Genomic DNA, 23,866 nt, shown 5'->3' on the forward strand with positions numbered 1-23,866 from the left:
ACTATTTCCACGATGCATTTTTAACAGCTGCATAGTATGCTGTTATCTGGATGTGTCACTGTTTGTTCAGCCACTCTTGTGAATGGGCACTGAGGTTGTTTCTAAGATTTTTCAAACACTAAGTGGAACTAATAACTATGTTAAAAGTACTTTCATCTTACTAGAGGCATGCATTTTCTAGGTAGAACCCTAGAAGTGTGTTTGCCAGGTCAAAAAGTGTGTGTGTATTTTTCTTAAATACCGCCATATTTCCCTCCAAAAGGGCCTCACCAATCCTCTTAGATTTAGCTTTTTTCTACTCTGTGGAAATTTAGTATGTCTGTACTTGGCAATAGCAAAACCAGCTTTATAAACAGGTATCCATAAACTTCTGGAAAAGGGAATAATTTGATTACTTCCTAACATCTACATGTACTAAGTTAATTCATTCACTTTATAAATGTACAAAACAGGAACTTGAAAAAAACTTAGATCCTGACCCTTAAATAACTTAGGTTTTGAAAAGTTGGCAATGCAGTGAATCAGGATAAAGTTGTTAGTCTTGCAAACTTCATGCCCTACACAGATTCTAGGAACTAGGACCATGTAGAAAAATACTTTTATCTCCTTATACAATATTGGGAAGTGTTTGCAAATCACTCTAACTTCATTATTATTGGAGAGCTTACCCTCTTCTTGCTCACCCTGTGTTAGCTTTTCATAGAAAGCAGAGTAAAGCCTTATGGAACAGGATATTAGAGGATTCCAGGATATTAAGTCTGCCATTTCCATTGTATAACAAGAATGCTTTAATTCATTATGAGAAATATTTATTGGTTAGAATAGAAAAAACAGATTTCCTCTTGTTAATTAATATCTTGGAGAAAACTGTAAAGACTTAATCTATGAAAGGCATTTTTTCTGAGGACTCTTCCCATTGAAGATTTGCTCCCACAAGGTCCATTTTCACAGAAAAAACGGAGAAAATTAAAAATAAATAAATACAGGAATCATATTTCTAAAGTTAACATTTGCCCTAGACACAAAGTATTACAGTTGAATATATGATAAACATTTTAAAAAGTAAACAATTCATAAACTTCTGAACTTTATATTAATCACACACCTCATGAAATCTCAGCTTAGTTACATGCCTGAGGAGTATGTCATTATTTTTTTAATTCATAATTTGTTTATGAAAAAAGATGCTGAACAGTTATTTCTTATATGCTATAGATATTGATGGACATAGAAGTTCATTTTGCTTGAACTTAAGAAACAATCGTTTTAATAATTGGAAGAACATAAAAAATGAATAATTAAGGGCATTTGTAGACAGATTGGAATCTAAGGAAAATGCTTTATAGTACATTGCCCCAAAACTAAATGCTAATGATCTCTATTTTACTATTTCTTGGCTTTACTTTGTTTTTTGAAATTTATTCTCAAAGTCATGCTCTAAATTTATCTTTTATTCCTTTTGAACAAATAATGCTGATTTTGGAAGGTTATTTATGTATGTATATCATCTTCTTCCTTTGTTTTACATGTCAGTCCATGTACAGAGGATCACCGGTTAGTACAAATTTTAGAATTTTTAATTCCTGATTTTTATAGGTAAAAGAGAACATAAGTTTCATGCTATTTGGTAGAAAACTTAAAAGTAAGTGCATCTTCTTAAGCTACTCTTCATGGTTTCATTTTAGTCAACCTTTAAATGTAAAGAATAACCATTTTTTTTTTGTTTGGAAATTTTTGTTGATAATTCCTTGCATGACGTTATATATTTTTTAAAATTTTAAATTAAAAAAGTTTTTGAAATCAGTTTTTTAGTTGTTACATTTTGTGCACCTAACAAATGCACCAGAAAGTTTCACTGAAACCATGTGTGCGTGTGTGTTCACGGCTCACCTTACTTACTCTTGTGTACCACCTCATGACCCCAAACCTTACTGGTGTCTAATAAAGTTCTAATTATTGTGTGATTAAATGGATTGTAATATTTATAGTACATTACTAATGCAGTTTTTCTTTTTAAACAGATTAAACTAGTCAACATTAACTCCACTGATATAGCTGATGGCCGACCATCAATAGTTCTTGGATTGGTGTGGACCATTATTCTATATTTCCAGGTATTATGCTACAGTTTCTTTTCCAGTTGATCTTATATCAAACAGAAGGAAATGGTAGTAGACATTTTAATAATTTCCTCTTTTCCCATAGGTTGGGGCGATCCTTAGCTTAGAAGATATGTTACCTTCACTCATAACAGGGTATTTGGTTGCAAGAGAATTTCCTCTTCTCTCTTGGAACCCTCCATTCCAAAATACTCCAATAGAGGTACCCACTCTGAAAAGTAGGTCAGTCTCAATGGAGGTGGATATAGGCATAGAAGGAGTTTGGGAATTCTTTTTCTTTTTTCTCTGGGAGTAGTTCTAAGCTCCAGGGGGGGCATATTAACCTCCATTCCATGCAGAATAATTGTTCTAAACATTAGGTTTTATTTTATTAGTTGTATCAGTCATTTTCCATTTTTACAACAAAATAACTGAGGCTGGGTAACTTACAAAGAAGAATATTTAACTTAACATTTTGGGTAACTGAAAGACCAAAAAGTACGGGGTCAGTTCTGCTGACGTCTGGTGGCTGTATCACATCAGGGCAGATGGCATCATGGCTTGTGCCAGAGGGAGAGATCACAGATCACAGGGTGAGGCAGGAAGCCAGAGAGACCAGGAAAGTGCCAGACTAACAGTGCTCTCATGAGAACTAACCAAGGTCCTAGGGCAGCTCCCCAATGACTAGGCTCAAACTCCCCAAGGGCCAGCATCCCCAAAATTGCTACACCGAGGACCAGGCTTCCAACATATGAATATTCAGGTGACATGACAAGCTCAGATCACATCTAAACCAGAGCATCAATTCATTCATGCATTCAACAAATATTTGTGACTGTAAGATATAGGGGCACAGTGAGCACAAAGAGGGATAAAATGTTCTCTTGTGCCCTATAAGAGCTCACACTTCAATGTCATTTTTATTGGGAAAAGTATATTCCAAGGAAAGAAAACCAAAGATGATTCTTATGTTTTTGCTCTCTGTTAACTCGTAAATAGATTGAAGAGTTGACCAGCAACCTGCCACAGCTACAGTCTCTGTCCAGCAGTGCCTCTTCTGTGGACAGCATCGTCAGCTCTGAGACCGCCAGCCCACCAAGCAAGCGCAAGGTGGCCACCAAGATCCAAGGAAATGCCAAGAAAGCTCTATTAAAATGGGTGCAGTACACAGCAGGCAAGTAAGTATCAAGGGTTTGTTTGAATTTGGAACCCTGTGATAATTTGAGTTATTGATTTATCGCTTATTATGCCTTCTAATGATTGCAAAATATGAAAAGATATTTGAATGAATGACTTTGGCTTTAGCTCTTATTTCACTGTCCTTGAACTAAAATGTAAACATAAGCTCATCACCAATACTCCAAGAAAATGCTGTAATAAAATGAATTCTTTCTTCGTTCATGTGATTGGGCCTGATTGATTAAACTGATCAATTTTTCACTTTTGATTAGTGGCCTGAGGGCTAATTCTAATCAGATCATTATTTAAATTTTCTGTTCCTATTAAATAATGTTTGCACAAATAAATTACAAGCTCAAACTTGATTATCTCTTCAAAAGACTCTTGAATTCGATTTAATAATAATGTTAAGAAAGGTCCACATTCTGAAAAAACATTGTATTTGTTTCCATTCCCTGAAATTTGCTAGCAATTTTATTTTTAATTTTTACCCTTTGTTCTTATATCTATAACACAGATTCCTTTGTCAACTCTTGCTTTATGAGTTGAAATTTAAATTTACGTAACATTTTGTTATGATGGCAGATGGAAGATTACTGCTCTTCAAAAAAGTACCTTCTCATAGCAATTCCAATGGGATATCTGGTTGATGATAGCAATATTTTGTGGTCTAATGTGGTCACTGTCAAGTTTCTTCTCATAAAAGTAGTGCATTTGTTTTATTTTCCTAAATAGTGTGAAATATTAACTAACTTTCTATCTTGCTTTACTTGATTGAATCTAATCTGAATCTGATTATCTACTTTAGGAAAACAGTTGTAAATAAGTACTTATTATAAAATACTGAGGTGCTGAAACATAGAGAGTTCTATTTTTAAAATGTTTGAAGAGCAAAAATAAGGAGAGAAAAATAAAGAATAGAGAAGATGTAATTAGTGTTACTAATTTATGTAGGTTTGTTTAGCTTTTAAAGTGTGTTAGTTGTTTTCTAATTTTAGGTATATTCTTATGATTCAGTGCAGCCAAAAATATTTCTGAAAGCAAATTTGTGTGACTCTTTAGACTCTGTAGTAGAAATTAAAATTAAAAATCCTTCCCATAATATTGGTGCACTATTTGATTATAAGCACACTGGACCTTACTAATCTCTATTGTAACTTAACTGGACAGGGAAAAGAAATGTCCTGGGTGGAAAACTGATGACCACTTTCTGACATTTGTCACAATGCTATTGCATTTATACTTTGTAATAATTCAATATGCTCTTCTATTGTCCATTGCTCCACACAGCATTAAACTAATAAAAAATAATTTGATTTTTATTTAATAACATAGTGGCTTGAGGTTAACTCAAATTTAATGCTGTGGGAGTTATCCTACATCGAATTTAGTTTCACATATATTGTGTTGGGTTTCTAAGATATGCAGAGATATGCTAACAGCGCAAAGTCATTCCTACAACTTATGTTTGTGACATCAGTTTAAGCTGTACTTATCTATATAAATGTCTAATATCATGGTCCCCAGGGGTGTCTACCCATCAATATACCAATCAGATCCATTTATCCAGTAACTGTGTAAACTGTAGAGTTTGGAAAGGTGACTCTTTGTCATGAAAATTCTGTAAGGACACATGACGTTTATGCCACCAAATTGTTGATAATTGTTGTGAAGCTTCCTTTTACGTGGTCCCTGTGTGTACTATTTAAGCAACTTCTTACCTGACATGGATAGAAGACTTCAGGATCTGTATGTGTGTGACAACTTTCCTGAAATTGTTATTATCTTATGGGGAACTCTGTAGTCTGGATCACTCTCACAGGACTCTCACAGCCAATGGGAAGGTGGGAAATGAGAAAATATTTAGAAAGCACCTGACTGATTGCTAGAGTGTATTCACTATTTTCACACAAAGTTTAAAGATATTTGAGAAATGAGTCAAAAACTGTGTTAGTAAAACAAAATCATGAAGCCCTTTCTATTTTCTTAGCCAGTTTCATGGACTGCTAGTACATAGTCTCAGAAATCAAAGCACTAAGTTAAACCATTTGCGTACCTATTATTCACTGTCTAAGAAGAACGATTATGTTTTAACACAGAAATAAATCAGATAAACAAACAAATGAAGATATGAAGACCCCAAATCATTCAAAATTACCTGAAGTAAATGTAGAGCTGTTTTAGTCAGCTTTTTCAGTGCTGTGAATAAAGCACCCAACTAGAACAACTGTAGAGGAGGAAAAGTTGATTTGAAGTCTCATCATTTCAGAGGTCTCAGTCCATAAACAGCTGGCTCCATTCCTCAGGGTTCAAGGTGATGCCAGACATCATGGTGGAAGAGGTGGTATAAGGGAAGCAGTTCACATGATGATCAGAGAGCAGAGAGTGAGACTCCACGCTGCCAAATACAAAATATATACCCCAGAGCCACATCCCCAATTCCAACCTTCTTCAACCTCACTCTATCATTTTGGTTGCCACTCAGTTAATCCCTATGCAGTTATTAATTCACTGATTGGATTAAGACTGTCACAACCCAGTCATTTCTCCTCTGAACTTGCTTACATTGTCTTACATGTGAGCTTTTGGGGGACACCTCACATCCAAACCATAACATAATAGAGACCAGAATTGCCTGTAAACTGACCACATTTCATCACTTAAGTAATGCACAAGTTTTCCTTGGGTTTATAAGATTCTAAAAGGAGAATTTTGAACTAAAACTAGAACTTTTGAGAAATATTAACTACTACTTTGATGTAATAAGAAATGGTGTGTATCTTCACACACACACACACATTAAACACGTATATTTATTTCAGCAAATTTGCAAAAGGAAAAATGCACTGAAACATTTTAATGATTCTAAGATAGTAAATATTTAAGAAAACATTTTAAATATTTCTTTTAAAATAGCTGAAACAAAAAGTTCAAGGAAACATTAAATAACATGGTGAATAGTTATTAGCTAGTTGTTTATTTGTGCCTTGCTTTATTATGTTAAAAACTAATATGAAGCAGCTTAAAGAGTCAGGAATATTTATAAATGAGAAAATGTGAGCAAGGAAAAATATAGGTAGAAAAGTAAGATGAAGATGAAATATACAAATGAAAAGTTAACAAGGACAAACTTTTCAACCTGTGTGGATATCAGATGTCTGCTCAAAGAATTTGTATCCATACCGCCAGAGATGCAAACTCTAGAAGAACCAAGAGCAGATTTGGGATTACAATTACTAAAGTCCTGTACACAGTTATTTTTAAAATATTTATTTGTAAAGCCAATGATTAAGTCTAGTGATGCTATTTTCAGCACATGATATTTTATGTGAACTGAATGCACTTTGGTAAAATGTGATTTAGAGTAAATCTGAAGTTTCCTGAGATTAAATTTAAGGGAATTTAGCAACTTATTAATGAGTATTAATGAGTATGATATAGTATTTTTTATGGAAATTTTGAGAATTTGGTAAAAACTCAGTGATGTTTTTGTTTTATTTAGGAACAACTATAAAGTGAATGACTAATTTTTTAAAAAGAATCTATCAGATGACTTTATCCATGAATATTCCCTAACCAAGTAGTCACATCTATAGGTTCTACATTTAATCACAGGGTCTCACTGATGTTCACAATCATCTTTGAAACTCTTTTTTGGAACTCCCTTTATAATTGAGAAATTGTATGTAGAAAAATCTCTTATGATTTTGCCTCATTTCTATTTCTAATCACAAAGTATCATTACCAGCTTGAACTGCTTTCCTAATTGTAACTGGCTTTGAACTTATCAAATCCATCACCAAAGAACAAAGATTTGTCTACAGAGCATTGCTTTCAAGATAATTCCAAACAGAAAAATTTAAAGCAATTTGATTTGTGGGGTAATGAAGTTATTATCTGGAATTGTGTCAATTGTGGCTCTTTTGTGACTACTTTGTGTATCTGATCACATCCTTTTGCTTTTGTATGCTCTGGTATATTGGATATGATGTAGCCACATCATCTTAGTCTGTTAGAACCTTGGCCTATATGACGTACTGTTGTTTATCATTAAAAATGTGTTGGATAGAATTTCTTAAAAAACACACACTGGTTAATTCTTGTCACTTTTGGTGTTTTTATCACTTTCTCTTTTTAAAATATTGTCACACATTTTCCTCTTAATGTATTTCCCTTTCAAAAATAAGTGTGAATTATTATTCAAATGGGTCATCTCAATTACTGAAAAAAATCTCATAAAAACTATAAATTTTATTATCCTCTAAAATATTTTTTTTGCTTAATTCCCCCCCCCAAAGGAAAAAAAATCATTTAACTGATATAGTGCATCATTGGCAATGAGCATTGGGTTTTGCATAAGATCTTAAAGAAAGTACTTGTGTCTATTCAGCATGTGACACGATTTCTTTGTTTACCACACTAAGGCAGATCGGAATAGAAGTGAAAGATTTTGGGCGAAGTTGGAGAAGTGGAGTTGCCTTCCATTCCGTTATCCATGCGATCCGACCTGAGTTGGTGGACTTGGAGAAGGTGAAAGGCAGATCTAACAGAGAAAATCTGGAAGATGCTTTCACTATTGCTGAAACACAACTGGGCATTCCAAGACTGCTGGACCCTGAAGGTATGTTGAATAATTAATAACTGTTGCATACCTCACTGTAGGCTATTTGTATGTATTAAACCCACAAATTGCAGGACTCCTAAGGCTCTTAACAAGACAGAAAGCTGGAGAAAAGCATCAGGAAATACTGTCTTTCTGCAATAATTTTCTTCTGGATAAACATTTGCCACTGTATTTGGAAACAGAATATGGTACCATTGCTCCAAACAGCTCTTTGACATAGTGTAACAGCCACATAAACTGAGCTTACTCAACTACCAAAGGGTGAAATGAAGGTGTTGGAAGTGTATGAAGGAACAAAAAGTTACTCTAAAACCCAGAAGAAATAGATCATTACTAATCTAAGACCATATATTCAAAATGTCAGTCATTAGATACTTAGAAATGAAGGCATTCATCCAATGTTTTGGTGAAAGTATCAGACTATCCAAACGGTTGACTACTATTTTCCATTCCAATTCTTTTGCATAATTTTTGTAAGATTGTGAATTTTAAGACTTTTTTAAAATGAAGTTAACTTTTGTAAGTATTCAAAAGACAGTTATGATAAAACTGTAATAAAGTAGTAAGTTGTTTCCATATTGAAGTAAAAGTATCAAAATGAATTTTCCAAATGTCATACATAATTCTTTATTTGTGTTGGAAATTGTGGAAATTCCCATTAATGAATGTGTAAGTGTGATACACGGTGAAAACCAAGTTTTTCTAAAAGATTAGCTTTCAGAATGAATTCTCACAGCCCTAAAGCAAAGGTGATGCCCTGGCATTTCCAAAAGAAAGGAATAGAGACCTGAGTGGGTTTCATCTGAGATGAGAGGCCCCATGGAGATCCCTTGCCACCTTAGGGTGCTGATTTGGGGCCCCACATTCACTCAAATCATTAAGGAATTTCCATTCAAGAATGCCAAAGGGGAAACTACTATGCACACATCACAGCCATCAACTGCAAGACAGCTGAATCTCTTCATAGTATAGGATGAGAGTATAAAGCATTCTTTGATGTCCACTAGAATAGAAGGTCTTAATACTTCTACTAATTCTCAGAAACCGAGGTTGCTCAAATGCAAGGTTATCCCAGATAGAAGTAGATCTTCTGTTTTCCTAAAGAATTTTCTCTTCAAAAGTAATTTAGCCAACTTGAATGCATAAACTTTTAGACATACAGAATAAATAGACCAATACCTATTGTAAAAGTTATTTTATAAGTTAGACATATATATATATATTGAATGGCACATACTATGTTAAATCATGTATTAAATTTTGCTTTTCTTTCCATGTTTCCACTTCATGAAATAGTTTCATTCCTTCTTCACATACCTCTTTAGTATTAGTAAAGAGTGTCAGTATCAAGTATGACTGATCGTGTCACTTCTAAAATCACTTTTAAGTCATCTAAGAAATTCCAAGATCTTTGGTTTTTTTTTCAGAATCCTACATTGATTGTCCCTAGAAATTATATCACAAATTAAAAGAAATATTCATCATTTGTTGTGGGTTTTAGGTTTGTTTGGTTTGGTTTTGGCTGTATATATTGTTCTTCAAAATGTCATTGCAGTTATTGACTTTTAAATGGGTAATTTAAAGATTTGTTTATAACATTTGGTACATTTTATTTATTCAGTCTTCTCCCCACAAACATTTACTCAATCTGCCAAAATTCTGGTGCCTTATTTATACCAATTTTATAGAGCAAATATCTGTAGATTTGAAACCATATGATTGAGATATTTTTCAGGCTGTATCTCCCTCAAAAAGTACTTGATTATTTAAACTATTATAATTTATTATTTTTATTTTTTAATTGCTTTTATTTTTTAAATACATGACAGCAGAATGCATCACAATTCTTATTACACATATAGAACACAATTTTTTATATCTCTGTTTGTATATAAAGTATGTTCACATCAATTCATGTCTTCGTACATGTACTTTGGATAAGGATGTCCACCACATTCGACCATCATTTCTAAGCCCCTGCCTCCTCGCTTACCCTCCCACCCCTCTGCCCTATCTAGAGTTCATCTGTTCCTCCCATGCTCCCTCTCCCTACCAGACTATGAGTCAGTCAAGTTATATCAGAGAAAACATTCGCCATTTGTTTTTTTTGGGATTGGTTAACTTCACTTAGCATTATCTTCTCCAAATGCATCCATTTACCTGCAAATGCCATGATTTTATTATCTTTTATTGCTGAGTAATAAAAATATTATTATTTATTTTAAAGGAAGAAATAAAATTGTCTTTGTTCACAGATGACACAAATGTCTAGATACAAAATTTTAGAGCAAGATTGCAAGTCTAAAATTTTGTATCTAGACATTTTGTAATCTAGAAGGTTAATATACAAAAGTGGATTGCTTTCCTATATACCAGCAATGACTACTTGGAATATGAAACATAAAACACAATACCATTTATATTACTATGAAGGGAAAAAGTGTAAGTGCAAATTAAAAAAATATATATACAAGATTTCATAAGGAAAACTACAATGCAAATGAAGAAAGTCAAAGAATATCTAAAGAATGAGGAGATATTCCATATTCATGAAGAGAGGAAGACTCAATTTTCAGATGTCAGTTCTTTTCAATTATTTATTTATTTATTGTAACAAAAACTAAAAGTTTCAGCTTAATAGAAGTATATATGGCAGAGTGGTAGACCAGAGGAAGTAAAGAGGTTGAGGTGGTGTGGGGGCTGTTGATAGCAAAGATTTCCTGAGGATTAGTCAGGAAAAGGACAAGGTCACCACATAGCAGGAAGAATGAATTGATGAAAGAAATAACATTTCAAGCGAAAGTCCAAGGACAAAGGAAATACATGAAAAAGATGGGGAAAATAGTCAGATATTTAAGTGTTAATCATGATTTTCAGATTTTATGAGAAGAAAATTACTAATATACAAAGATTTCAAATTTTTTTCTCTGTAAGCCTTCCAAGGAAGTCCTGCCTTGCTGTTCTAGTTGTGGGACTACTATTTTTATTTGTTCTTTTTAGATATACATGACAGTAGAACGTATTTTGGCATATTGTATATACATGGAGTATAACTTATTCTAATTTGGTTCCCATTCTTGTGATTGTACATGATGTGGCATTTCATTGATCATGTAAATCACATATGAACGTAGGAAAGGATGTCCAATTCATTCTACTATCTTTTCCATTCCCATCTCTTCTCCTTTCCCTTTACTCCCTTTATTCACCTTTGTCTAATCCAAAGAACTTCTATCCTCATCACACATAACACTTATTGTGCCTTAACTTTCACATATCAGAAAGAACATTTGGCCTTTGGTTTTGGGAGACTGGTTTATTTTATTTAAAACAATAGTTTCCAGTCCCATCCATTTACTGGCAAATGCCATAATTTCACTCTTCTTTATGGATGAGTAATATTTTATTGTGTGTATATACCACATTTTCTTTATCCATTCACCTTTTGAAGTCATGAAGTTCATTTGGAAAAATAAGAGGCCCAGAATAGCCACAGCTGTTCTTAGTGAGAAAAGTGAAGCAAGAGGCATCACAATACCAGAACTTAAATTATACTACAGAGCTATAGTAACAAAAACAGCATGGCATTGATACATAAAAAAGATATGAAGCCCAATGGTACTGAATAGAAACACAGAGACAAACCCATACATATATATATACATTTATCTCATACTAGACAAAGACACCATAAACATACATTGGAGAAAAGATAGTTTTCCAATAAATGATGCTAGGAAACTGAAAATACATATGTAGTAGAATAAAATTTAACCCCTGTCTCCTACCCTGCACAAAACTCAAAGTAGACCAAGGACTTAGGCATTAGACCAGAGACCCTGTGCCTACTATAAGAAAAGAAGGCCCAACTCTTCATCATGTCAGCTTAGGAACCAATTTCCTCAACAAGACTCCTAAACTGCAAGAAGTAAAATCAAGAATCAATAAATGGGATGGTATCAAACTAAAAAGCTTCTTCACAGCAAAGAAAATAATTAAGAACATGCACAGAGAGGCTAGAGATTGGGATAAAATCTTTGCCACCTGCACCTCAGATAGAGCATTAATCTCCAAGATATATAAAGAACTCAAAAAACTTAACACCAAAAAACCAAATGCTCCAATCGATAAATGAGCTAAGAAACTGAACAGATACTTCACAGAATAAGAAATAGGATCAACCAACAAATAAGTGAAGAAATGTACAACATCTCTAGCAATTAGAGAAATGCAAATTAAATCTACACTGCAATTTCATCTCACTCCAGTCAAAATGACAATTATCAAGAATACAAGTAACAGTAAATATTGGTGAGGATATAGGGGGAAAGGCACACTCAAACATTGCTGGTGGGATTGCAAATAGGTGCAACCATTCTGGAAAGCAGTATGGAGATTCTTCAGAAAACTTGAAATGGAACTACCATTTGACCCAATTATCCAGCTCCTTGGTATATACAAACGACTTAAAATCAGCACACCACAGTGACACAGCCACGTCAATGTTTATAGCATCTCAATTCATAACAGCAAAGTATGGTAATTTAGAAAGAATGCCTCATAGTGAAAGGACCAAGAAATTAGATATATGACATGTTCCATTCTTCTCAAGCAAAGTTTAAGGGGGCAGGGAAGTTGTCTGTATTTGTCCATATATAATGGTCTACAAGCGGTCATTTAGCATCACATCTGCAAACATTTTTATATGCCCTGCTCTCCCTAATTCTAAACTTTACATATTATTTGTATTTTATTAGCCAGACAGAATGTCTGAATAACCATACAGAATCTTTGATCTCTACTAAGTTATTGATGAGACTATATAAATGGGACATCTTTTTTAAAAGCTGTTTGTTAAAACACACCATCTTGAGTTATAAAATTCTTAACATGTTTCATTTAGACTAAATTGGTTTCCTTTCTTCCTCCAAATTTCTTAATAATGATTCTATTTTCTTTCTGCATTTAGGTCAGTTTTCTTGATATAATAGCTAGATTTTAAAACTTGCATTATTAAACTCCAATGAATGCTAATTAATTTGTTCACATTTGATCTTGATTTTTCCAGATGTTGATGTGGATAAACCAGATGAGAAGTCCATTATGACTTATGTGGCCCAGTTTCTGAAACATTATCCTGACGTCCACAATGCAGGCAGTGATGGGCTAGAGAATGATGTGAGTATCTGTTCCAAGTATTGCTGGTGTGCTCAGTGACCGTGGCTCAGGTTTGCATGGCTACTGTTTTCAAAAAGTTAAATTGGAATGCATTTTAATATGAGACCGATCGAGTAAGGAATAGATATCACCAAATGAAAAGGCAATTAGAGGAAAAGGTTTTGCTGGTTTGTATGTTGCTTATTAGAGCATTACTAATAAATGCTATATTTGCAATGCTGATGAATTAAACTGAGGAAAGCAGTGTTGGGAACTCAGTTTTAGTAATTTGAGGATTGAAATAATTTTATGTCTATCACATTTGTACACATAGTTCTTAAGTCTCCTCATTCTGTCTGATCTGATGAAATATAATTTTGACTTATAGATTCAATGTTACCTATTTACAGCAAGCATATGGAAGTAGGGCATAATTTTAAAAGTTGTAATTATTTGCTGTGGTTAGACTTTTCAGCTTTCAATAGTTTAAGTCAAATTTATATTTTTATTACTGCTCAAATCACATATGTTCAACATCATAATTATTTTACATAAATTTGGGGGAAAAAGGAAAATTACCTTTATTTGACTTTCTAGATAGAACCTATGCTAGGAAAACATTAACATGTCAATGTTAATTCTCAACATTTTTCTTTGTATATGTAGATTCATGATATTTTAAGAAAAATAGAATAATAATATCCATTCAATTTTAAACTTATTTTTCCATGAACATTATGAAGAACTATGCAAGTCATCATGTGTATGATTGCCCATGAATACGAATGTAATGCAAAAATCCTCAGAGATGAAACATGCAAACTCCTGACACAAGCTGTCAGTATTTAGCCAAGTTTATCTGCTGGAAATTTCTAACTTCTCAATATCATAAATAACACTTTTATGAACAGTCTTTTTTATTTTAAACAATTTATTCTAATTAGTTATTCATGATATGAATAGTCTTAAAGCTTTGTTGTAAGATTCGTTCTTAGAAGTAGAATTCCTAGTCTAAACAAAATACAAATTTTAATTCTTTTTAAAATGTTTTTTGAATTTCTGTGTTGAAAGTTTGCCCCATATTGCTCTCTATGCAGGAAAGCAAACTACTTATTCTCCCAGTCTATAACAACTATGATAATGGCCATTCTCCTAATAGTTCTGAAATCACACACTCTATTCCTTTTAAATTATAAAGGGGTGGATTTACAGCTGAATTTGTAATGAATCATAAAGCAAAATGACTGCAGGGAAAATAGCAAAAGGAATTTTCAAGATGTACCTCTCTGTATTGCCCTGATCTCAGCTAGACTTTGGAAGCAGTTTGAGATCATGATGAAAGACAATAAGAAAAACTAAACTTAAAATATGTTTCCTAAAACCTCAGAAACAGGTCTAACAAAGGGAAGGTCAGGGACGTATAAGGCCATATTGTCAAGTGGAAACAACTATTTTACTAATAGAAATCAGTGGCTTCATGAAAGAATTAAAACACAGGTAACTGGTGTTTCCTATGCCTCCTAGTTGAAATTACTATGGTTTTGGATACAGGTGTGCTGGTGCCTTAAATCTATAGTTTTAGAAAATGTTTTTTGTGTCTTGCCAGGATTCAGGCACAGGCACTGACTACCAGAGTAACTTATCCATAGTTAGTAAAGCAAACATTTCAGAGAAGTACACAAAGGGCTAAAGCAAAGACTTTGTGCATGCCAGCATTTTGGAGTCATTTGGGGATTTCAGATTTTTTGACCATATAATTGGACCATATAATTGGATGTTGCTGGATGAGTAAGAAACTATAAGAAAACATATTAGACTCACCTCACCCAGCACAGAGTAAATCAGATTTCTATCTGATTTTTATATCTAAAGTTCTTATATTACTCAGGTGGATTTATATCTGATTTGTTTTCTGAGTTTTTTTCTGTTTTAATTTCTCTGACATGTGTCATCTCAGATAAATACATTTTATAATTGAAAACATCTGAGAAACACAATTAGTTGCTTTAGTGATTGCCTGTGAATAGGAATGTAATGCAAAAATCCTCAGAGAGATGAAACATGCAAACTCCGGACACAAGCTGTCAGTACACTTCATTAGAGTCTTATTATTAGGAGTTTAAGTTTATTATCTGGAAAATAAGTTTTGATCCTTTAAAAAAGGATATCCCTTCCAACTTGTTCCTGAAGAGAGAATCCAAATGGCTTCTTCGTGTGTGTGTGTGTGTGTGTGTGTGTTGCTGGGGATTGAACCCAGGGCCTTGTGCATGTAAGGCAAGCACTCTACCAACTGAGCTACATCCCCATCTCCTCTACATGTCTTATTTAGGGTTATTCAAAAAAATCAGTTTGGGGGAAAGTAGATTTTAAGCTTTGTCTTTTTATGTGGTATTTGTAATGTTGGACATAAGCTTCTAAAACTGAATATTCTGAATAATTTTTTAAAATATTCTTAATGATGCAGAGCTTGTGTATGTTAATGTTGTTAATGGTCCCTTAATTGTATTTAGTGAATTTTTAAGATTTTTATAGACCGTGTATATTAAAGTGGCTAATATCATCTCCTCAAAGTACTCAATATCTGCCTACTCAGGACTTTTGAGACTCTTGGCATCAAGATACCTACCAGCATTCCAGATTTTTGTGTGCATTTGATTTCTGCATCATCTTTTATGAGTCTGTTTGCATCAGTTATTTTGTGGCTGCTATTTTAACTGTAATTTTCTACCTGGAAGTAGGCATTGTTGTGCCCTACTTCAACCAGTAAAACTTATGAAGAAGCTTTTGAGATATTGCTTCAGTAATTAGTACTTTGTCGTAAGTAAATGAAACAGGGCTGCTGGCTTATCTTCTGGCCCAGTGAAGTTTCATTTATTTTTTGCCTTCCATTGTTCCATTGCAGCAGATACTACTGATGACTCTTAGAAGCAAACCACAGTCAACCATGAGAAAGACACAGAAACGTGTGTGCTGCTGGTATATCTATAGGGAGAATAGGAGTCCATGTACCTCTTTCTTACCTAGTTCACCTAAAGTGTTTTAATGTTATTTCAAAATACATTGTGAACTGTATGTGTTGCCCCACAAAGCCATTTCAAGTTTTTTTTTTTTTTAATGCCATTTGCCACCAGATAACTACATTGACTTATTGGAAATTATAGAAAAAAGTCCTGAAGTAATTATACCCTTAAAATTATCAGCTATTAATCTATAGAAAAGATGCTTCTTCAGTGATTTTATTCTTGTTTCCTGTATAATTTTTATTCCTAATTTATAGTATGTTTCTATGTATTTTTTTTTTCATATTGTTAGGAAATACTTCCAGTTTTCCCATCTTTTGCAATTTCTATCCAAAGTTTTAAGGTAAGATTTAAGTAACCTTGAATGAGTGACCTATTTTAAATATTCTACATTCTGTAGCCTGTTAGCCATTCCTTTGCATGTGTTGTCCTTATGTATACATTTCTTTTACTACCTTGGTCAATGTTAGTTCTTTTTCTTTCTAACAGAACAAATAACATGCATATGTTATTAAATATTAGCGACAGTCTAAATCACTCCCATGGATTTTTCCACTAATCTTCAATTATGAGACCACATCAATTAACTTCTTTTTAACACTTAACAGCACTAATAAAAAGAATTATATTAGCTATGTTTGGTTTCTTGAAATAAATCTTGAAACAAAGATTTATTTGTATGCCTTATAATATTAAGTAGGGAATAATCAAAAAAGGTGAGTATCACTTCATTTGTCAGTCTGAGGTTCTCCACATCTCTTTTTGCTCAGTAGTGAATTACATAGTTTAATAAAGGACATAATAAGTGCTAAAAGTATTTGTGGACTGAATCACTTTAAATTCTTGCTTACACCTAAATTATTGGGTATTTATTCTACACATTAACTTTTTCAGATTTTTAAAAATATTTTACTTGGGCCTGGGGTTAAACATCTAAGAGTACAGAAGACTTTATGCCAACATTGGAGTAGAAAATCAGAAGTACCAATTTCATGTCAAATATTCAATTAATTTTATTTTATGCTTCATGAAGCATAAGTTTGTGTTATTTTTGTGCTTATTTGAGAGGCAGTGGGGAGAGAAACAGAGGGTAGTGGAGAGAATGGCAACAGTTTAGCTCATGGAACTTAGGTGATCTTTTGTGGCCAAATAGACCCCAGGTCTTTTGAATGCATGTGAAACTTACCAGTTGAGGAGAAGCCAGTAGACTAATGATTTCTGGGACTCTAAATATTGTTTTGGACTCTAAATTTTGTTTTGGACTTCAATTTCCTCTTAGAAAAGAGAATGTTGAATGTCTAAATAGCGACATCTCTCTTACCTTTTGCAATTTGCTTGATAACTTTCCTACTACCAGAAAGTCGTTTGCTGAATGGACTGGAATAAGTTATTTTAAGGACATAATCCTCCAATGACTGTGTGAAGTAATTTCAATTAGTAACAAACAGCTGTGCTCGGGGCTAGTCCCAAGTGTATTTTAGATGCGGAGCCTAATAAAAGCCTGCCAGTGAAGTTGCACACTCAACATCCTCAGGTTCAGGTGTAGTGAGTGCTTCCATTGACCTCTGATACTTGGGAGATAGACCAAGAACATTTATTTGTTCCTCTGAGCTCATTATAATGCATTATCAGTACTTTTCTAGGCACAAAAAAAAAAACATCCTATATATAACTCTGATTTTTTTCACCTCATCATTCAAAAGAGCCATCATGGGAAGAGCCAAAACTTTGCAGTGTCTGGGTCTAGTCTCATTTCTTTCTCTTAGTAACTATGATATCAATTAATCATTATTATATAACCATATGTTGCATGGTACTAAGGACCAGACACTGTTAGGCACTGGAGATGAAATCATAGGTGATGGGTTTGTAATTAGGGGGATAAAGAGATAATTAAGGAGACAAACACAATGGCGTGTATTTGGGTGCTGCACAAGATCCAGGATCATAGGGAAGTGTTATCAGTATGTGGTTCCTAAAGCAGCATATCAAGGTTCACCTGAAAACTTGTTAGAGATGCAAATTCTCTTGGATCTTGCTCAGATCTACTGAGCCAGAAAACCTATAGATGTGTCCAGCTATCAGGGTTATCACACCTCACGATTATGTAGTTCCTCCTAAAGTTTGAGAACGATTAGTGTAGAATAGAGACCTCCTGTCCCCAAGAGGCAAGACTTTTTCTGAGTCAGGAAAAACACTCCAGAGAATGTCCAGGGAGAACTGGGAAGACATGTGTTCAGGCAGAAGACAGCTACCACTGTTAAGACCAGAAAGTGAGACAAGTTAAGGATCACATCAACATTGTTTGCCAGTCTCTGTCCTTGGGTGTCTAACATAGATAACCTCCAGTTGTCTCCAAACTATAGGAAGGATTGTGGTAATTTTTCAGATGACGTTGCAGCATCAGGGAAAGTAAAAAATAAAGAAAGATGTGCCAAGGTCACAGAGCTGATGCACTGCCAAATCAGATGCCAGTTTTGCCTGCCTGTGTAGAGCCTATAGACAGTAATTTAAGGACCATCCTCCAATGACATTTGACCTCTCCATGAGGAAAATCATGTTACCTGTGTCTTAGGACTGAGAGCAGCAACTGAGATCCTATAGTTAAAAGCCATTTGCAAGTGCCAAAAATCACACTAAATGTTCATTATCGCTTTGGCATTCTTATAAGTTATGAAATTAGATGATGAAATTAAATGATGAAAAATTAGAATGTTTTTCCTAAATCAGTGCTATAATGCCTCCTATTATTATTTGTGTAACCAAACGTATAAATTAAGCTGGATGTATTTTTTCAGCAGATAATTTGGTAACTCTCTTATGGGAACTATGCGGCATGGATCTAGGAATATGATATTAAACAAGATAAATATGTTTTATATCTACTTGGAGCTTATGTTATATTGAATATAGGCAATTTATCCAACATTATTCTAATTGCCACTCCTTGAATTTGGTCAAAGTTAATCCTACCCAGAATAGTCCAAGGGTCACCAATAGTTTGGTTTGGGAGGTAATCCACGGGCCTATGTTTTCACTCCAACTATTGTTCTTTCTGATTAATTTTGGATGTAGGACCTTCTCTTTGGATCACATTTTCTTTGTTAGCTTACTGTTACTTGAGGGGAAAAAATAGAGTTGGATAATTTTGGTATTACCAAGATAATTAAAATATTTTTCCAGAATTAATTTTGCTTCTTACAGTTCAGAAGGAGTGGGAACAAGGAGACAGAAAAATTTTCAAAGACAATTGGGATGTATTACATATTAAGTCTTATTGGTAACTGAATAAATACACAGTTAGTAATAAAATTGCAATGTGTTCTGGTTTTCAGAGAGAAGACAGACTAATTTTGAAGGAAACTAAAGTTTGGATAGAACAATTTGAAAGAGATTTGACGAGGGCACAGATGACAGAATCAAATATGCAGGATAAGTATCAGGTATGATAGAGGAAAGAGATTTCAATTTTTAAAAAACCTTTCATGGATAAGATTTATATGTCATTTAATCTATATAATGTCTCAAGTTATATTGAGAAAATACAATTAGGAAGTAATGTGCACATAAAATAAATTTGTCCATAATAAAATAATTACATTTCTATCTGTTTAGGTAGCTTTAAGTTGAGTTGTGTCCACTCTCCATATGGAGTTCTGAGGTGTCATCGCTTGCTAGACACAGAGTCTTAGAGGTGGCCCAGAAAAGTACCTCGGAGTCATTGTTTTTGTAAAACTTATGGTTTTACAGATGTCACATAACATGAAAGTCCACCAAAAAGAAATGAATAAATAAGTGACTTGAGTCAAATGAAAATTACACTAAGATAGGCTGAATTTAATAAGGGATTGCAACATGAATATTTGGAATAGGTTCATTAAGGCAATCAATTTCAACACTAGTTCAACACTGTTGCACTCCAGTTGAGGTCAGAGTTGTTGTTTCACCCAGTCTCATTACACTGTCATTAATTGGACTTCTGCTTCCAATTTTCACTTCCAAGACACAAAGTCTGTAGCAGGTTTTTCCCATTAAGAAGTTGTGATTTATTCTATGCAGCATTGTCATTTTCCTTCTATTTAAAAATACCACTTCATTTTAGTGGAAAAATTAAATTTGATGTATTTTGGATTATATTCTATAGTATGTTCTACTCTAAATTTTAGTCATTTTGGCTGCATCAAAGAGTACAATGATATGAGAGGCTCAACATGTCATACAAAAGATTAATCTATGATGATAGTATGTCATTTCAAGTAAATATGCACAAATTTAAATGGATTATAGTATTATTATTCTATTTATTGAACTTGGCAAAATGATAAATATGTGCTTATTATCCATGTACTATTTGGCTTTGAAACTCAATGTAATCTTTTAAAACAATAAAATTTGGGGGCATGAGCTCCCCTAATAAGTGTTTGAGTTAATAAGTTGAGAAAAACAGACTGAATACACCTACTGAATCCATTAGTGAGTTTATTTGAGCATAAAATATAAAAAAAAATTCAAGTTACAAAGTACCTGTTGTACAGATATGATTTTGTTAGAGGAAAACAGTTGCTAAGAAAAATATGAAATACAAAAAAGCAGCACTTCTTTTGAGCCACAGTTGATTGCTATGTGTTTAAAAATGGATAGTGACCACCTGAAATCTGTATACCAGGGAAATTTTCTTACATATCTGTATTATATAATCAGTACTTTCTATTTCAAGATCAATAAATACTATATTTTCTATGCACATGCTTTCATAGATTTTGTTCATTTGTTTTGGCTTTTTGTGATGCTGGGGATCAAACCCACTGAACCCCCAAAATGCTTTGTTAATATTTAAATTACATTAAGTTACAGAGAACGGAAGATGAAACTTGTAGTAAAATTTTTATTCACCATCTACCCCCAGTGTTCTGCGTGTGAATTTGCACGTTTGTTTGTAATTTTGAAGTTTTTTTTAAGATGTGTCATCTACTAGACTCTCTAGGGCCTTTCTTCTGCTCTGTAACATAATTGCACATTTTAATGGCATATTCAATTCATAATTTGGATTTAGAGTCACACTTTGGGGTATGATGGTTTAATGTAAAATGTAGAAATTTGAAGACTTTTTATGTTAATATATGGGTAAGCTTACATATTATAAGTTCACTTTAATCATTCTGTGATATATCTGATAATACCATAATATTAAAGGATTTTTATGTAAATGAGATCCCCTAAAATAGATCTACTAATCCAGGCTTGTTTGAACTCAAATTTATATATCTTTAATTCTCTGCTATTTTCATATATGCAATTTTTTCTTGTAAATTGTTTTGTACCTTGGAATGAAACACTGGTGTTCTTGATTATTAGCAAGGATTTATATTCCTGTTTACTATTCTTTCTTGACAAATATAGAATGGTATAAAAATTACTTAACTAGCACTGAGAAATCTAGCCTGTTGTCCGACCTCTACTTTGTGACTCTGCCAAGTCACTTGTGGGCTTCATACTGGTAACTAGTGTCTATGATGTAGGGTTATGGAGAGACCCAGTGAGCACAATATGTAGAAAGTATTGGGCATAGGTTCAAGCTCTGAGTACAGAATCAATGATCACTACTATTGCTTTTATCAGTGTCTATTATCAATAACAGACATGCAGTGCTCTCCAGACATAAAGGATGACTATTTAGGAGCTGTGGTTTCCTTTGCTTTTGCTTTCTTTGACTCATTGCCCTATTTTTTTTTCTGTTTTTCATCTTTTAGTCATTTAAACACTTCAGAGTCCAATATGAAATAAAAAGGAAACAGATTGAACATTTAATTCAACCATTACACAGAGACGGTAAATTGTCACTTGACCAAGCATTGGTAAAACAATCCTGGGACAGAGTGTCCTCCAGGGTAAGTTTTTCCATGATTAATCTCATCAGGGCTTTTGTAATCTAGTCAAGAATATGTTCATCATCTTTCTCTACCCAGCGCTGTTTCACCAGGCCCTGCTGCCTCTGTCTGAGACTGGGAAGGCTGAACTACAAAAGATCTTTGCTTTGTCAGGTTTTTCTGTGCACTAGGGGGAGCCCTTGGGTCAGCAGCTATTTTCCTGCCTGGCTTATCCTACCCGTGCTAGCTTTTCAGTATTGGTAGACTGAGTATCCTGGAAGAGCTTCTAGATTACTTCTCACCATACAAAACTTAGTTCTGGGTTGTTTAGAAAAGGTAACTTGTTTAGAAAAGGTGACTTGTTTTGTAGAAGATTTCCAGGGATAGATAGTCGACTATTTCTCATTCTATAATCACCTTTCATCAATAGTTAAGGATCTTACATGCTGACATACAACCTTACATGCTTGAATGAGAGCATTTCTTTTTATCTGGTCCCTTGTGAATCTGAAGGAAAACTATTCAGTATCTTCATAGCAACATTCTGCATGCTTAAAGGCCAAGATTTCAAACCTCCAGACTTCTTCTACCATCTGTAGGAATATTTGACTTAAATTTGCCATATGCTATTAATTTGGGTAATCTCCCTTTTGACCATTAACTCCATCAAAGAATAGTGCAGTTCCCAAGTACCACAACCATCCTACCTGTACAGACACAGTACACTAAGAAATGGTGCTTGAGAATCAAGTAAAATGGAAGAAATGAAGAGAAGGTTAGAAAATCACAGACTTCTAGAAAGAATCGTCATATCTGTGTCTAAAGCTGTCTAGATAACCTTCATTTTTCTAGGAGGTTTAAATGAGACTCTCATTCTGATAACCAGGGATTTCACATGCTGGTGTATAATTACTGCTGTTTTTGAGCATGTTGGCAAACCTAGTACCTTCTCTTTCTGCAAAAGCCATAAGAGAATCAGTGGATGCTTTATGCTATTCCCACAAGAAGAAACTTGCTTACATTCATGATAATATTCTTCCATGTTTAAGATGTATCTTAAGTTTCCTCAAAAATTGTTTGTGTCTATAGTTTTCTCCCCATACCCAAAATATCACACTCAGAAATAAATGTTTGTTTAGTTGATATATATTAAATAAACCTGCAATTATTAACTTAAAACTTTCTGTAGACTTTAAAATCATTTGGGGAAATTTTTAAGAATTTTCTTCTGTGCAGAAGATATTTTACTTTTCTCATTTTTTGGAATTTCAGCTCTTTGACTGGCATATACAGCTTGATAAATCTCTTCCTGCGCCTCTGGGCACTATAGGTGCCTGGCTGTACAGGGCAGAGGTGGCCCTGAGAGAGGAAATAACCATTCAGCAAGTCCATGAGGAAACAGCAAACACAATACAACGGAAACTGGAGCAACATAAGGTAAAAATTCTGGTTGGAAAACTTTACAGTCTGACAGAAGCTGCAGTGGAGCCCTCTGAGACATCCATCAGAGACATCCTTCTTAGAAGTTTTCTAATTTACACTTTCCTTTCTTGTACTAAGTCATGAAAATTCCAGTAGGTTTATTTCCTGAGATATTTCCCACTAGCTCTGGGCCATATTTTCAGCCATCTTTGTTATTTCTGCTGCTATATGTTATTTTCTAAAAGATAGGCTTACAGGTAGTATGGATTTACAGGTGATTGGCTCTTGACTCCATCCTCCAAGGAGACCAGGCAAGATTTCTTGGGACCTGGTACTGCAAGGTGGAGTGAGGAAGCCTTGGGAAGTGGTGTTGCTAGAATTTAATGACACCTTAGTCATTTGGGACATTTTCAGTGTAGTGCATGTTCAGTTGTATATAAGTTCCAATGTACTTCTTTGCATTTTGTGATAGTAAAGACCCAGCTAAAATGCTGTTGT

At 33.9% G+C, this 23,866-nt stretch overlaps 1 protein-coding gene across 1 annotated transcript in view; it reads left to right on the forward strand.

Moving 5' to 3' along the window:
* Syne1 (spectrin repeat containing nuclear envelope protein 1) overlaps nt 1–23,866 on the forward strand; it is a 419,401-nt gene that overhangs the window by 91,902 nt on the left and 303,633 nt on the right. The window contains exons 6-14 of the mRNA XM_077802046.1: nt 1,534–1,554; nt 2,022–2,114; nt 3,099–3,277; nt 7,703–7,899; nt 12,971–13,080; nt 16,372–16,422; nt 19,415–19,522; nt 21,830–21,967; nt 23,219–23,383. Coding sequence (XP_077658172.1) covers nt 1,534–1,554; nt 2,022–2,114; nt 3,099–3,277; nt 7,703–7,899; nt 12,971–13,080; nt 16,372–16,422; nt 19,415–19,522; nt 21,830–21,967; nt 23,219–23,383 — 1,062 coding nt within the window. The remainder of the gene's footprint in view (nt 1–1,533; nt 1,555–2,021; nt 2,115–3,098; nt 3,278–7,702; nt 7,900–12,970; nt 13,081–16,371; nt 16,423–19,414; nt 19,523–21,829; nt 21,968–23,218; nt 23,384–23,866) is intronic.

The sequence above is a fragment of the Urocitellus parryii genome, chromosome 8, assembly GCF_045843805.1.
Source record: "Urocitellus parryii isolate mUroPar1 chromosome 8, mUroPar1.hap1, whole genome shotgun sequence".
NCBI classification, from domain to species: Eukaryota; Metazoa; Chordata; class Mammalia; order Rodentia; family Sciuridae; genus Urocitellus; species Urocitellus parryii.